At 34.1% G+C, this 16,781-nt stretch overlaps 1 protein-coding gene across 2 annotated transcripts in view; it reads left to right on the plus strand.

Annotated features, from left to right (window-relative positions):
- Positions 1 to 215: 215 nt before the first annotated feature.
- LOC136043904 (uncharacterized) overlaps positions 216 to 16,781 on the plus strand; it is a 77,046-nt gene continuing 60,480 nt past the window's right edge. Inside the window, exon 1 of one of the 2 annotated variants that reach the window (XM_065728940.1) lies at positions 216 to 262. Coding sequence is in view for 1 of the 2 variants with exons in the window: in XM_065728939.1 (XP_065585011.1) it covers positions 4,485 to 4,705 (221 nt within the window). In the remaining variant the exon portion in view is untranslated. Of the gene's footprint in view, positions 263 to 3,760; positions 4,706 to 16,781 lie in introns of those variants that run through there. The other variant, XM_065728939.1, reaches the window with a different exon arrangement.

Below are 16,781 nucleotides of genomic sequence, written 5' to 3' on the forward strand. Positions count from 1 at the left end.
GATAAACATTAATTGTATATGCCAACAATTAACCAGCCAACGAGACAGATACAAAGGTACACATCTCTCGAAAATGCTTCAAACGTCATCTAAAAATCTCAAGAGTATCTTAGGGGCAAATCAGATATTTAACCGCACCTGGCGCCGTGAATTAAGATGGAAAATAAGAATGAAAAAAAGAGAAAAAATTGAATTCAGTTTATTCTGTATCATAAAGTTAAAATCTTCAATTTGTAGCGAAAACACTACCAAAGTTAAGACCGTAAGTGGTATTATCAAATTTGTAACAGTACTCTGCTAAATTATCTGGAATGGGTCTTTGTCTCCCTAAACTCTTTATTCTTCCTGTAATTTTGTAACTCTTCTAAATTTTCATATTCCACCAAATGCACACTGAATCTGTAGATTTTATCCCTTTGTGATGGTGATGGTGATGGGGTTCTGCCCCTTTTTTCACATAAATTACCTCTTTCTTGTTGATCACATTTGCTTATAGTATAATTGTGGAGGACAGGCTAAATTCTCGTTGTCAAGTTTTCATTCTAAAATCACATTTGCTTATAGTATAATTGCAGACGACAGGCTAAATTCTCGTTGCCAAGTCAGTTATCTCAAAAGAAGTAAACTTTCAGGCTAAAATATATTTCTGTCTGTCTGATATAGGCCATTTATAAATAATATAATTCAAAAGAAGCTATTGGTTTGAACTTTAATTTATCGGATTTGCTAGAGTCATTCTGGGACCCCCCCCCCCAATATAAGCTTTCTTTAGACCAATATAATGATTTCGTTTTAATCGGTTTTTAGACTGCAAAGTTTGTTTTGAGAGTCTGTTTCGAGAGTTCGGATTTCATCTTTTGTCGGAATTGACATTAAAAGTGAGTTATTTTTTCCAGTTATATGAGACTGTTTTTCCCCGACCTGGCAGGGTAGGAAAAGAGTTTTTGAGAAGTACCGTCATTAATATTTCGACAGTAGGGTTTATTTACCCTAAAAAAAGAGATAGTTATAGAGATATTAATGGCAACACGGGGTGTGGGACCCTTGGCCAATAGTTTGACCCTTGAAAAGGCAGTACACGTTTCATACACACGCTGGTTGCAATAGGTGTTGTTTGCCCTACTCAAGTTAATTTCTGCTTGTTTTTATTTTGACTCTTATTTATTGTAATTTTTGTTTGTTTTTGGTTTTATCTATTTATTGACACTGATTTGTGGTAGTTTCACGCCTGGTATATTATTTGGCTATTGTTTTGCTCATTATCGGTTTCATGGAGTTTTTTGCTTTTCTTTGAAAAACTTTTTTACGAATTTTTTTTTTTTTTAATTAATCACTCTAAGCCAAGAGTTTCTTATAGTGCTTGTTTTTTCTTTTTTTAACCAAAATCATCTTATCACGAAGCTTGTGAATTGGGATTTCCTCTTCTTCCTTTTAAGTCGTATTTTGACTGTGTTTTACTTGAAAGTAACTTCTAATTTGATTCATATTAAATGATGCTAGGCGTCCCACCCGAAAAAGTCCCCTTTTCCTCTTTGAAAAATCCTAGTGGTTTTTGGGGGAATTTTCTAGGAAAAATTTCCTACGAGGGGTTTTCGTCTAAGGAGCAATTTTCTGCGGGGGAGTTTTCCGGGAAAGATTTTCTATTGGGGTGGGTGGAGGGTGGTATGACAGTTCTCACATTATATATTTGACAGGCCCGATTATTTATTGGTAGCGTTTCAAGAGATGTAAATGACCTCAGAAGCTAGTAGATTACTACCTAAAACGACCGGATTTGTTGTCGAATTAAATAAAAAAACAAGTTTTTTAACTGCAAATAAGGAGCGACATTAAAACTTAAAACGAACAGAAATTGTTCCGTATATGAAAGGGATTGTTCCCTCCTCAACTCCCCGCTCTTTACGCTAAAGTTTGACTCTTTGTCATAACTTTACTTTTTAAAACAATTAAAAAACTTTAGCGTAAAGAGCGAGGCGTCGAGGAGGGGACAACCCCTTTCGTATACAGAGTAATTTCTCTTCGTTTTAAGTTTTAAAGTCGCTCTTTAATTGCAGTTAAAAAACTTGTTTTTTATTTAATTTCTGAACGTTTTTGAATTTATGCATGATTTGATTTTGGCTCACCGCACATGAATAAATAAAGCAAAATTTGCATATTAATTTTTTTTGCTAAATGGCTTACTCATTGTTTTGAGCGGACGATTTTGATAAAAAAAAAGGGGGTGGAGGAGAAAGCCTAGTTGCCCTCCAACTTTTGGTTACTTAAAAATGCAACTAGGTTTTTAATTTTTTTTTTTACGAACGTTTATGTTAATAATAAACATACTTACCTTACGAATTTACTTACATAACGAACTTCTATATTTGTGTATTTTTATTACGTATATGAGGGGGTTCACCCCATCGTCAATACCTTTCTTTTTAGACTAAAGCTTGAATTTTGTCCCAAATCTTTGAGAATCACCCCTGAATCACAAAGGCCGTAGAATAAATAGTTGAAATTACTAAACATACTTTAGCGTAAAGAGCAAGGTATTGTGGAGGAGACGAACCTCCTTATATACGTAATATTTTAGGTTCGTTTTAAGTTTTAATGCTGCTTATTACTTCCAGTTGAATTTTTTTCTCATTTTTTTTAAATAATGCTAGAAAGTCCTGCACCCCCTTCACGGATATTCTCTTCCTCCATGGAAAGATCCTCCCACGTAGCCCCCGACCCACCCCCACCCCAACGCGAAAAAGTCCCCCCGAATACGTCTGTACACTTCATAGTAACCATTACTATGTGTAAGCAATGGTCAAAGTTTGTAACTTGCAGCCCCTCCCCTGGGGACTGTGGGGTATTAAGTCGTCCTCAAAAACATAGTTATTAGATTTTTGACTAAGCTGAACAGAATGGCTACCTCAGGATTTTGATCGAGTGACTTTGGGGAAAACATTTGCGTGAGAGGGGGCCTAGGTGCCCTCCAATTTTTTTGGTCACTTAAAAAGGGCAATAGAACTTTTCATTTCTGTTAGAATGAGCCTTTTTATGACGTCCTAGAATGATTGGGTTGATACGATCACCCCTGGAAAAAAAAAAAAAAATAATCTGTCTTCTGGGAAAAAATTCAAAATTCCACATTTTTATAGATAGGAGCTTGAAACTTCTACAGTATGGTTCTCTGATACGCTGAATCTGATGGTGTGATTTTCGCTAAGATTCTATGACTTTTAGGATGTGTTTTCCCCTATTTTCTAAAATAAGGCAAATTTTCTCAGGCTCTTAACTTTTGATGGGTAAAACTAAATTTGATGAGACTTATATATTGAAAATCAGCATTAAAATACGATTCTTTCGATGTAACTATTGAAATCAAAATTCCGTTTTTAGAGTTTTGATTACTATTGAGACGGATCGCTCCTTACTACGGTTCATTACCACGAACTGTTTGATAAGTTACGCCTGCTAAACCTGGAAAATGTCGGATAACTGAGGATAAGTGATGTTCCTTTTTTGTAATGACAAAAAAGGACAGTAATTGCAAAATGAGGCAGATGTACCACATAAATAAGGTGTATTTACCGAGGAGTAGACGTGAAATAAAAATTGACGTTCCGGCAAGAAAATTCAGGGTCAACCGTGACGTAAGGAAAGATACCCTGCCTACGTGCCCACCCACGTGACGTGTGGGTGGTCACGTGTTCCTAATTTACAGCTAGCACCATTTTGCGTCATATATCTGGGAAAAATTCCAACAGCAGCAGAGACCAGTTTTTTTAGTCCCATTTATTCACTTGACTTGGAGTCAGTGTCTTCTCCGATTGGAAAAATTGTGTTCAAATTGATAGTTTGACTGTCATTTTTAAGTACATATTTGAAGAAAAAGTTTATTCAATACAAAATGGAAAGGAAATACATTTATTCCCCCTCGAAAGGATCCGGGGATACAAGTTATATAATTGTGATGTAATTGTTTGTGGCTTAGTGGCACAAGAAGAAAAGCTGATTTTGTACTTTTCTGATGTAAAATTGGTTGTGAAAATGAGTAGCGTTAGCGTGTTAAAAGAATGTTCGTGTTGCGGGGAAGTCAGACTCCCAGGAGAATATGAAGCCAGACCGTTTTTGCAAGCATCAGAAATGAAATTGCTAGAACTAATCGGTCAGAATTCTGTTTTTGATATTGAAAAGCCTTTCGTATTCCCAGAAGTTATCATAAGAGCTGGAGACCAAGAACAGAACGGTTTTGAGGCAGAATATAGAGTTTATGAGGAGTTAAAAAAGTCAAGTCTCCACATGTATGTATTTTATACTCTTAAAACAAAAAAAAGAATGAAGAGCTTGGAGATTTTCTGCTGGTATCAGAATCGTCAGTAATTATATTGGACGTAAAATCATTTAAATTGGTTGACAATCCCACAGTTAAGGATTACGAAACATTGCAAAAAAAACTATCTGACTATAAGAGACAGGAAGAGCGTGTTATTCGGAATATTAAAGATTTTATGAGTAATCATGGCTGTGAGAATAATGTGGATTTGTTTCTCTACTTTAATTTGTTTCAAAACACAAAGCGAAGCCAATTACCCAAGGAAACAGATTGGCTGCCTAAAAACGTATTATTCAAAGATGATTATTTGAAAGTAATTGAGGATAAGTTTGTTATAAACAGTTCAAAAAAGGTTGATGAAAATGGTGAATACACACTGAGAATATTCCTAGCATGGTTAGTAATGTTTAATTGGTACTTATGTAGTACACCGCCAACACTCAAGAAGCGAAGTTAGGTTAATCCGAGTGAAAAATACCAAAACATGAGGAAAATATATACTTTAGAGATAAATTTGGTCTATATATTTTAACAGTAAGGGGGGATGGTTGGATATCCTAACCCACCACCACCACCACCTAATGTGCAAATATATAGTTCAAATTATGTAATTCCAATGTATTTTGTCACCCACCACTTGTTTTCCACTCAGCGTAAGCTAATTGTTTCTTATTATAGACATATAAAACCTGTTTTTTCTCGAGATTTACACGGCATAAACCTGATTGTTGGTGGTATTGATTTTTTGAATTAAGATGAAAAATTGCACATTAAATTAATTCAAGAAAATTTAAGGGAAAGGGGAATGTTTGGGTTTTTCCAAACCCAAGAGATTTTTTCAATTTAAACACCAGTACTGTATTACAAAATATGAAACTTCCGCAGTTATAGGCCAGTGGGTATAGTGGGGATAGCTAACAAGGATAAAAATAAATCCAAAGTGATTTGGGTTGTTGAAACCAAAAGAATTGTATTTTTACGCTGATTCTAAATATATAAGTTTCATCAAGTTTTGTTTTACCTATCAAAAGTTACGAGCCTGAGAAAATTTGTCTTATTTTAGAAAAGTCAAAAAATATAACGAAAATCATACCATCAGATTCAGCGTATCAGAGAACCCTACTGTAGAAGTTTCAAGCTCTTATCTACAGAAGTGTGGAATTTTGTATTTTTTCCCAGAAGACAGATCACGGGTGCGTGTTCATTTGTTTTTTTGTTTGTTATTTTTTCCCCCAGGATTCATCGTATCGACCCATCACGGATGCGTGTTTATTTGTTGTTTTTTTCCCCAGTGGTGATCGTATCGACTCAATTGTCCTAGAATGTCGCGAGAGGGCTCCTTCTAATGGAAATTGAAAGTTCCAGTGCCCTTTTTAAGTGACTAAAAAAATTGGAGGACACCTAGGCCCCCACGCTCATTTTTCCCCAAAGTCACTGAATCAAAGTTTTGAGATAGCCATTTTGTTCAGCATAGTCGAAAACCTAATAATTATGTCTTTTGGAATGACAAGTTACAAACTTTAACCGTTGTCAAACAGTTCGTGGTAACGAACTGTAGTAAGGAGCGACCCGGCTCAATAGTAAACGAAACTCTAAATAACGGAATTTTGATGCTAAAATATACATCAAACGAATCGGATTTTCATGCTGATTTTAAATATATAAGTTTCATCAAATTTGGTCTTTGTCATCAAAAGTTACGAGCCTGAGAAAATTTGTCTTATTTTAGAAAATAGGGGAAAACACCCCCTAAAAGTCACATAATCTTAACGAAAATCACACCATCGCATTCGGCATATCAGAGAACCCTATAGCAAAATTTTCAAGCTCCTATCTACAAAAATGTGGAATTTCGTATTTTTTGCCAGAAGACAAATCACGGGTGCGTGTTTATTTGTTTGTTTTTTTTTTCTTTTCTCCAGGGGTCATCGTATCGACCAAGTGGTCCTAGAATGTTGCAAGAGGGCTCATTCTAACGGAAATGAAAAGTTCTAGTGCCCTTTTTAAGTAACAAATAAAATTGGAAGGCACCTAGGCCCCCTCCCACGCTCATTTTTTCTCCAAAGTCAACAGATCGAAATTTTGAGATAGCCATTTTGTTCCACATAGTCAAAAACCATAATAACTATGTCTTTGGGAATGACTTACTCCCCCACAGTCCCTGGGGGAGGGGCTGCAAGTTACAAACTTCGACCAGTGTTTACATATAATAATGGTTATTGGGAAGTGTACAGTCGTTTTCAGGGGATTTTTTTTGGTTTTGGGGGTGGGGTTGAGAGGAGGGGGCTATGTGGGAGGAGCTTTCCTTGGAGAAATATGTCATTGGGGAAGAAAAATTCAATGAAAAGGGCGCAGGATTTTCTAAAATTATTATAAAAAAACAATGAAAAAATAAACATGGAAAAGTTTTTTCAATTGAAAGTAAGGAGTAGCATTGAAACTTAAAACGATCAGAGATTATTACGCATATGAGGGGTTCTAAAAATACTTTAGCATAAAGACCGAGGTATTTAGGAGGAGATAAATACCTCGCTCTTTATGCTATAGTATTTTTAGTAATTTCAACTATTTATTCTACGGCCTTTCTTATTCAGGGGTCATTCTTAAAGAATCAGCACAAAACTTACGACTTAGTGTAAAGAGCGAGGTATTAACGAGGGTACAAACCCCCTCATATACATAATAAAAATTTAAGAATATAAAAGTTTGTTACGTAAGTTAATTCTTAAGTTACGTATATTTTTTACTAATAAAAAAATTCGTTAAAAATTAAAATTTATAGTTGCCTTTTTGTGTAACCGAAAAATTGCATGGCAACTAGGCCACTTTCCCCATCCCTTATTTCTCAAAATTGTCTGATCAGAACTAAGAGAAAGCCATTTAGCCAAAAAAGGAATTAAAATGTAAATTTCATTTTAATAATTTATGTGTGGAGAGCCAAAATCAAACATGCATTAATTCAAAAACGTTCAGAAATTACATAAAAAAACTAGTTTTTCTAACTGAAAGTAAGGAGCGACATTAAAACTTAAAACGAACAGAAATTACTCCATATATGAAATGGGTTGTCCCCTCCGCAATCCTTCGCTCTTTACGCTAAAGTTTGACTCTTTACCACAATTCTGCTTTTTAAAACAATTAAAAGCTTTAGCATAAAGAGCGAGGGATTTCGGAGGGGACAACCCATTTCATATACGGAGTAATTTCTGTTCGTTTTAAGTTTTAATGTCGCTCCTTACTTTCAGTTAGAAAAATTAGTTTTTTTTTATGTAATTTACGTATAGTAATGGTTATTGGGACGTCTATAGACGTTTTCAGGGAGACTTTTCACGTTAAACGGGGGTCGGTGGGAGGGGGGTTACGCGGGAAAATATTTCCCTGTAGGAATTTATCATGAGGGAAGTAATTTTCCATGAAGGGGCCACAGGATTTTCTAGTTTTATTTAAAAAACAAAGTGAAAATAAATTAAAAAATAGTTTTTTCAGGTGGAAGTAAGGAGCGTCATTAGAACCTAAAACGAACAGAAATTATTACTTATATAAAGGGGTTCGTCTCCTCCGCAATACCTCACTCTTTACGCTAAATTATTTTTAGTAATTTTATCTATTTATTGTACAGTCTTTGTGATTCAGGGGTCATTCTTACAGAATTGGGACAAAATTCAAGCTTGCGGTTAAAAACTTACAGTCAAACACTTACTTGCAGTACTTACTTACTTGCAGTCAAACAGTTCGTGGTAAAGAACTGTAGTAAGAAGCGACCCGGCTCAACAGTAACCGAAACTCTAAAAAATGGAATTTTTATAACAATAGTTACATCAAAAGGATCGCATTTTAACACTGATCTTGAATATATAAATTATATTAATTTTAGACTTACTATCAAAAGTTGCGAGCCTGAGAAAATTAGCCTTATTTTAGAAAATAGGAGAAAATACCCCTTAAAAGTCATAGAATATTAACGAAAATTACGCCATTAGATTCAGCGCATCAGAGAACACTACAGCAGAATTCTCAAGCTCCTATCTAGAAAAATGTGGAATTTTGCAATTTTTTGCAACAAGACGGATCACGGATGTTTTTTTGTTTTTTTGTTGTTGTTTTTTCAGGGGTTATCGTATCGACCCAGTGGTCCTAGAAAGTCGTTTGAGGGCTCATTCTAATGTAAATTAAAAGTTCTAGTGCCCTTTTTAAGTGACCAAAAAAAATCGAGGGCACCTAGTCCCCCTCCCACGCTGATTTTTTCTCAAAGTCACCGAATCAAAAATTCTGAGATAGCCCAACATAGTCGAAAGACCTAATAACTGTGTCTTTGGGGACGACTTACTCCTCCACAGTCCCCGTGGGAGGGGCTACAAGTTACAAATTTTGACCAGTATTTACACATAGTAATGGTTATTGGGAAGTGTACAGACGTTTTCAGGGGGATTTTTTGGTTGGGGGAGGGGTTGATGGGAGGGGTTAAACCGGGGGATATTTCCATAGAGGAATTTGTCATGGGGGAAGAAAATTTCCATGAAGGGGACTCGGGATTTTTTTTAGTATGTTATTTAAAGAACTTTGAAAAAAAATGTAGAAGTTTTTCTACTGAAACTAAAGAGCAGCACTAAAACTTAAAAAGGAACCTTAAAAATACCTTGCTCTTTACGCTAAAGTAATTTTATTAATTTCAACTATTTATTCTACGGCCTTTGTGATTAAGGGGTCATTCTTAACAAATTGGAACAAAATTTAAGCTTTAGTGTAAAGAGCGAGGTATTGACGAGGGCGTGATCCCCCTCATATACGTAATAAAAACATACGAATGTAGAAGTTCGTTACGTAAGTTAATTCTTAAGTTACCTATATTTTTACTAATAAAACGTTCGTTAAAAATTAAAAGTTCTAGTTGCCTTTATAAACAACCAAAAAATTAGAGGGTAAGTAGGCCTACTCCCCCGTTCCTTTTTTTGTCAAAATCGTCCGATCAAAACTATGAGAAAACCATTTAGCCATTAAAATAAATTAATATGCAAATTTCTTTTTAATTTTTCATATGAGGAGAGCCAAAATTAAAACATGCATTAATTCAAATACGTTCAGAAATTAAACAAAAAAACACGTTTTTTAACTGAAAATAAAGAGCGATATTAAAACTTGAAACGAACAGAAATTACTCAGTATATGAAAGGGGTTGTTCACTCCTCAACGCCCCGCTCTTTACGCTAAAGTTTTTTATTCTTTTAAAAAGTAGAATTGAGAGAAAGAGTCAAACTTTAGCGTAAAGGACGTGGCGTTGAGGAGTGAACAACCCCTTTCATATACGGAGTAATTTCTGTTTGTTTTAAGTTTTAATATCACTCCATTTTTTCAGTTAAAAAACTTGTTTTTTTATTTAATAATAAGAAAAGCCTAATTTTTTATACTATTAAGCATAAAAAAAAATTTTTTTTTCAACTGAAAATAAGATTCAACATTAAAATTTAAAATGAATAGAAAATGTTAAGTATATGAAGGGGATTGACCCCTTCTCAATACCTCCCTCTTTTTGCTACAACTTGACTTTTTGTCCCAATTCCTTAAGAACTAATCCTAAAACACAAGGGCTATCGAATCAGAATAATAAGCATTTTAAAGTTCTAAAACAAATTCCCTTCCCCATGAAAAATTTATTCACGAAAATATCCTCTCAAGTACCATCCCCCCCCCCAGAAAAATCTCCTACTAAAAGAAAGTTATACTTCCCAATAACCAATACTATTTGAAAAGAATGGGCAAAGTTAATGGCTTGCAACCCATTTCTTATGGGCTGTTGGGGGTTGAGACATCCTCAAAGATATAGTTATTAGATATTTGGACTATGCTGAAAAAAATGTCTATCTCCAATTTTATCGGAAAACTTTTGGGAAAAAGGGGCGTGGGAGGAAGGCCAGCTCCTGTATTGTCTGTCTCTGAAAAAGGACATTACAACTTTTGATTTCCGGTCCAATGAGCCATATCCCAGTCTCCTAGGATCAGGGATTGAATACGATCACCCCTGGGAAAAAAGAGAAAAAAACGAAAAAAAAAAAAAATAAACACAGATGTTCTTGCTTCGGAAAAAAATATAAAATTCAAGTTTTTTAGTACTTTTAAAAAAGCTTCTTATTGTTCCAATTAAACAAACATAGTGTATCAGGGGTCGTTTTAAAGAATTGGGACAGAATTCAAACTTTATTACAGAGAGCAAGGTGTTGAGGAGGAGCAACACTCTCAAATACGCAATAATTTCTGTTTGTTTTAAGTTCTAATGTTGTTTCTTACTTTTAGTTGAAAAAACTTGTTTTTTTCGTAATTCGTATCGTTTTTTTAAATAATGTCAGGAAATCTGGCTACGTGTCCCCAGAAAAATTCCCCCTCCCTGTAGATTTTTTCTTTCGGCAATTCAATCGTGGTGAAAATTTACCCCGGAAAACTACCCTTAACGTCTCCATGCATAAAATTGAGTCGGCAGAGAGAAAGCAAGACATAAGAAGAATTTCAAATAGGAATTCTGACAAATTTTCCCTAAAAAATTAACCCGTGGAAACTTCCCTCCCTATGGAAAATTATCCCCGTGGAAATCTTACCAGCAGGAAATTCTTCCCCCTCCACCCAAAAAATCTACGTATACTTCCCAATAACAAATACTATACGTAAGCAATGGGCAAATTTTTTAACATAAAGACCTTTCCCAAGAGGCTATTAGGGGTCAAGGCATCTCCAGAGGCACAGATTTTTGGCCTTTCAACTGTACTGAAAAATGGCTATCTCAAAATTTTGATTGGACGATTTTGAGAAAAAAGTCACAAGTCACTTAAAAGGGCATTAGAAATTTTAATTTACTTTCGAATGAGCCCTCTCCTAATATTCTAGGATAAATGGGTCGATACGATCACCCCTGAGAAAAAAAAAACAAACAACAAAGAAACAAATAAACACGCATCCGTGATCCTTCCTCTGGCAAAAAAAAATTACACATTTTTGCAGATATGAGTTTAAAACCTCTACAATACGGTTCTCTAGTACGCTGAAACTGATGTTGGGATTTTCATTAACGTTGTATAACTTTTAGGAGTTTTTTCACTCTTTTTTCAATAATCAGGCAAATTTTCTTAGGCTCATAGCCTTTGATGGGTAAGACTTTACTTAACAAAACATAAATATTTGAAATAAGTATAATAAGCCGTTTCTTTTTATATATATCTGTAGGTATCGAAGTTTGGTTTTTAATAGTTCCAGTTACTATTGATCTGGGTCGCTCCTTACTAACATTTCTTTAGTACGAATGTTTGGTTTTGGATGAAAAATACTTAGGCAGAATTTATAAAATCAAAGGTCTTCTTTGATTTATGTAATCAAACATTTCGTGGTAACGAACTGTAGTAAGGAGCGACCCGGCTCAATAGTAAACGAAACTCTAAAAACGGAATTTTGATGCTAAAACATACATAAAGAATCAGATTTTCATGCTGATTTTATATATATAAGTTTCATCAAATTTAGTCTTTGTCATCAAAAGTTACGAGCCTGAGAAAATTTGCCTTATTTTGGAATATAGGAGGAAACACCACCTAAAAGCTATAGAATCCTAACAAAATCACACCATCGCATTCAGCGTATTAGAGAACCCTATAGCAAAAATTTCAAGCTCCTATCTACAAAAATGTGGAATTTCGGAATTTTTGCCAGAAGACAGATTAAGGGTGTGTTTATTTGTTTTTTTTTGTTTGTTTTTTTTTGTTTTTTTTACCAGGGGTCATCGTATCGACCAATCGGTCCTAGAATGTCGCAAGAGGGCTCATTCTAACGGAAATGAAAAATTTTAGTGCCCTTTTTAAGTGACCAAAAAATTAGAGGGCACTTAGGCCCCCTCCAACGCTCATTTTTTTCCTAAAGTCAACGGATCAAAATTTTGAGATAGCCATTTTGTTCCGCATAGTCGAAAACCATAATAACTATGTCTTTGGGGATGACTTACTCCCCCACAGTCCCTGAGGGAGGGGCGGCAAGTTACAAACTTTGACCAGTGTTTACATACAGTAATGGTTATTGGGAAGTGTACAGACGTTTTCAGAGGAATTTTTTGGTTTGGGTTGGGGTTGAGGGGAGGGGGCTGCGTGGGAGGATTTTTCCTTGGAGGAATATGTCATGGGGGAAGAAAAATTCAATGAAAAGGGCGCAGGATTTTCTAGCATTACTATAGAAAAACAATGAAAAAATAAACATGAAACAGTTTTTTTTCAATTGAAAGTAAGTAGTAGCATTAAAACGAACAGAGATTATTACGCATATGAGGGGTTCTAAAAATACTTTAGCATAAAGAGCGAGGTATTTAGGAGGAAATAAATACCTCACTCTTTATACTAAAGTGTTTTTAGTAATTTCAACTATTTATTCTACGGCCTTTCTGATTCAGGGGTCATTCTTAAAGAATTGGGACAAAACTTAAGATTTAGTGTAAAGAGCGAGGCATTAACGAAGGGAAAAACCCCCTCATATACATAATACAAATATAAGAATGTAAAAGTTTGTTACGATAGTTACTTCTTAAGTTACGTATATTTTTACTAATAAAAACGTTCGTTAAAAATTGAAAGTTCTAGTTGCCTTTTTAAGTAACTAGTTGCCTTTTTAAGTAATTGGAGGGCAACTAGGCCTCCTTCCCCACCTCTTATTTCTCAAAATTGTCTGATCAAAACTAAGAGAAAGCTATTTAGCCAAAAAAAAAGAATTAATGTGCAAATTTCATTTTAATAATTTATGTGTGGAGAGCCAAAATCAAACATGCATTAATTCAAAAACGTTCAGAAATTAAATAAAAAAACTAGTTTTTTTAACTGAAAGTAAGGAGCAACATTAAAATTTAAAACGAACAGAAATTACTCCGTATGTGAAATGGGTTGTCCCCTCCGCAATCCCTCGCTCTTTACGCTAAAGTTTGACTCATTCTCGCAACTCTACTTTTTAAAATAATTAAAAACTTTTCATGAATGGCAGCAAAAAGTATTTATGGTTTTAATTATGTATTAATAAATTATGGTTTTAGTTGGTATTATGGTATTAATAAACTATTTATGATGCCATTCTTTAACTTATGATGGAGGTATTTTGAAGAATTTAAAAAAAAACACGTAGAAAAAGGTAATAGCTATTAAATAATCCATTGAATTCCTTTTTTGATCATGCGGTAACCTGATGGCAAACCGAAAAAAAATATAATGAAATGAGTGCCACCAATAGGCTACCATAACACAACTTCATTTCTTTTTCAGAATTAAATTTAAAAAAACTAGTTTTTTAACTGAAAGTAAGGAGCAACATTAAAACTTACAAAAATTACTCCGTATATGAAAGGGATTTTCCTCCTCAACCCCCGCTCTTTACGCTAAAGTTTGACTCTTTCTCTTAACTCTACTTTTTAAAACAACAATTCTACTTTATAAAACAGAAATATTTTTTACAGAAGGAGGGATTTCCGGAGTGATTGGAAAAACGATTAGAACTTGTCTTTTTTCAAATAAAAGTATGCTAATGTGAATTTTTCAGGCTGAATTTTCTGCAAACATTTTACGGGGAGTGGGATTTTCAGCGCGGATAGAAGTGTCCGGAAGAAATTTTACATGGGACGGGGGTAAATATCCCTAAAAGAATTACGGGAATACCAGCTAAGCTTCTGGATAATAGGTTATCATTTCTAATTTGCATTTGAATCTTCCCAGGGTCCTTATCAACGATGCATCTGACCACTTTGGAGTTTCAGCTAGCTTTGGAACTACAACACAGGAGGTTAAAGGTATTGTTTGGTGATAATCAGTATCGATATTGATATATCGATGTATCACAGCAACTATCAATATACAATATCGCAACGTAAATATCGACAAAGATACCGATATTTGAAAACTTTTGACTTTTTTCTGCTTTTTCTTCTATTTACCGGTGAACATCCTGCAGACAAGATCCAACATAGAAAATTGTTTCGGAAATGACCAAGAAGAATAACAATGATGCATGCTGATACACAGCATACATACCTGTATGCATAAGTTTGCTTAGCTTGTTAAAAAATACGTTTAGTGAAGGTGTACTTTCAAATATTGCCGAGGACCTCCAAAGAACGTGGCTGTATAAAATGCCTTCTAGGCTTATAAGCCTTGTTCAGATCACAACCCGTCATGATTGCCACACATCTTGATCGATGTTTAATGAAAATGCATATTTCCACTGATGATCTTCTCCAGAATACAATAGATAGATTTGGCTATTCTCGTTACTGAATCTTTATTAATAGATTCATCTGCCGTGATAGTCCCGGTGATCACGACACAATCAAACTAGTCAGTGGGGAGTACTTGGCCAAGTTTTAGTAGTCAATGCAATGCATGCTTTGCCAGTAGTCAAATCTTTAAAGGCTCTAGATTTTCAATAGCGAGTCTTTAGTTCAAGGGAAAACTGATCCATTCAAGGTTTGGAAGTCTCGTAATATGAGTCGCTAAAGTTTTTTACTGTTTTAAAAAGTAGAGTTAAGAGAAAGAGTGAAGCTTTAACGTAAAGAGCGGGGCGTTGATGAGGAAGCAGCCCCTTTCACATACGAAGTAATTTCTGTTCGTTTTAAGTTTTAATGTCGTTCCTTACTTTGTGTTAAAAAAAAAAATTATTTTATTTTAATATAAACCGGTTGTTCCCGTTTTTTGGTAAAAAAAAAAAAACTGAAAAAGAAACACAGTTCCTGTTCCGTTTTTTAATTGCCGTTTTTCACTATTTCTGTTTTAGCCAAGAACAGAATCGGTGAGACCCCTATTTTCAACTGAATGTAAGAAGCATCATTAAAACTCAAAACGTAAAGAAATTATTCCCTATTTGAAGGGGTTTTCTTCCTCATCAATATCTTGCTCTTTACGCTAAAGTTTGACTGTTTGTCCAATTTTTTAAGAACGAATCCTGAAACAAAAGGGCCGTTTAATTAGAACAGGAAGCTTTTTTGAAAGTCCTATAAACTTCACGTGAAAATCATGGTATAGAAGAGGGGTAAAATCCCTAAATATACGGAATAATTTCTGTTCGTTTTGAGTTTTAATGCTGCTCCTTACTTTAAGTTGAAAAAACTTGTTTGGTTTTTAACAGCTGTAGAGTAATTAGGCAGATTTTGTGTATTTGACATTTGTCGAAAGGAATTTTTCTCAGTAGTGTCAACTTAAGGATAATGTCAACTTCTTTTTATTTTTAAGGAATGGCGATGAAGATATGGGAATAATGAAAATTTTGAATTCAGCTTGCTTATACTTACTGCCAACTACTTTATTTTAATAAAAATAGAATTCAAAAATTAAAAAATGTTTGTAACGATTTTTATTGGTCGACGATGCCTCTTTTTTCAAGACAGTTGTTCCTACAAATTCTTTCATTGGCTTCAGAAAACCATTTCCGTATGTATATTCGGAATAAATGTAAGAAGTTTGCAAGGCACCAGGTTAAAATCAAAGCCTTCACAAATTTACATTTCCTAGCCTCCATTCAATTAAGTCCAAAAATTATTGTAATTTACATTTGAGGATAGAATATGTCTTATGATTGTACCTAATTCACTCTACTGTAGCATATAATTCATCTAAACATTAAAATAGCCATAAAAAATATATGCTAGAGAAAAATATATATATACATATATATATATATATATATATATATATATATATATATATATATATATATATATATATATATATATATATATATATATATATATATATATATATATATATATATATATATATATTTATTAAATGAATACTTTTAAATAAATATAAAAAATATACTAGAGTAAAAATGGTCTAAAACTGTACCAATCAGCTATTCTTCATTTTTCTCGCTTGTTAGTTTTTTTTCCTCTTAAGTGTGGCCGCTGTCTTAATGTTTAATGAACGCCATATAATCTATAGATAGTTATAGAAATGAGAGAATTCTAAATGCTTAATTCAAATCCTTTCAACATATCATCGATTTCTTTACGGATGAAATAAAAAAAAACTAGTTTTTTTAACTGAAAGTAAGGAGCGACATTAAAACTTAAAACGAACAGAAATTACTCCGTATATGAAATGGGTTGTCCCCTCCGCAATCCCTCACTCTTTACGCTAAAGCTTTTAATTGTTTTAAAAAGTAGATTTGTGGCAAAGAGTAAAACTTTAGCGTAAAGAGCGAGGGATTGCGGAGGGGACAACCCATTTCATATACGCAGTAATTTCTGTTCGTTTTAAGTTTTAATGTCACTCCTTACTTTCAGTTAAAAAAACTAGTTTTTTTATTTCATTTCTGAACGTTTTTGAATTAATGCATGTTTGATTTTGGCTCTCCGTACATAAATTATTAAAATGAAATTTGCGTAGTATTTCTTTTTTTTGGCTAAATGGCTTTCTCTTAGTTTCGATCAGACGATTTCGAGAAATAAGGGGTGGGGAAGGAGGCCTAGTCG

Source organism: Artemia franciscana, chromosome 2 (genome assembly GCF_032884065.1).
Source record: "Artemia franciscana chromosome 2, ASM3288406v1, whole genome shotgun sequence".
Lineage (NCBI taxonomy): Eukaryota > Metazoa > Arthropoda > Branchiopoda > Anostraca > Artemiidae > Artemia > Artemia franciscana.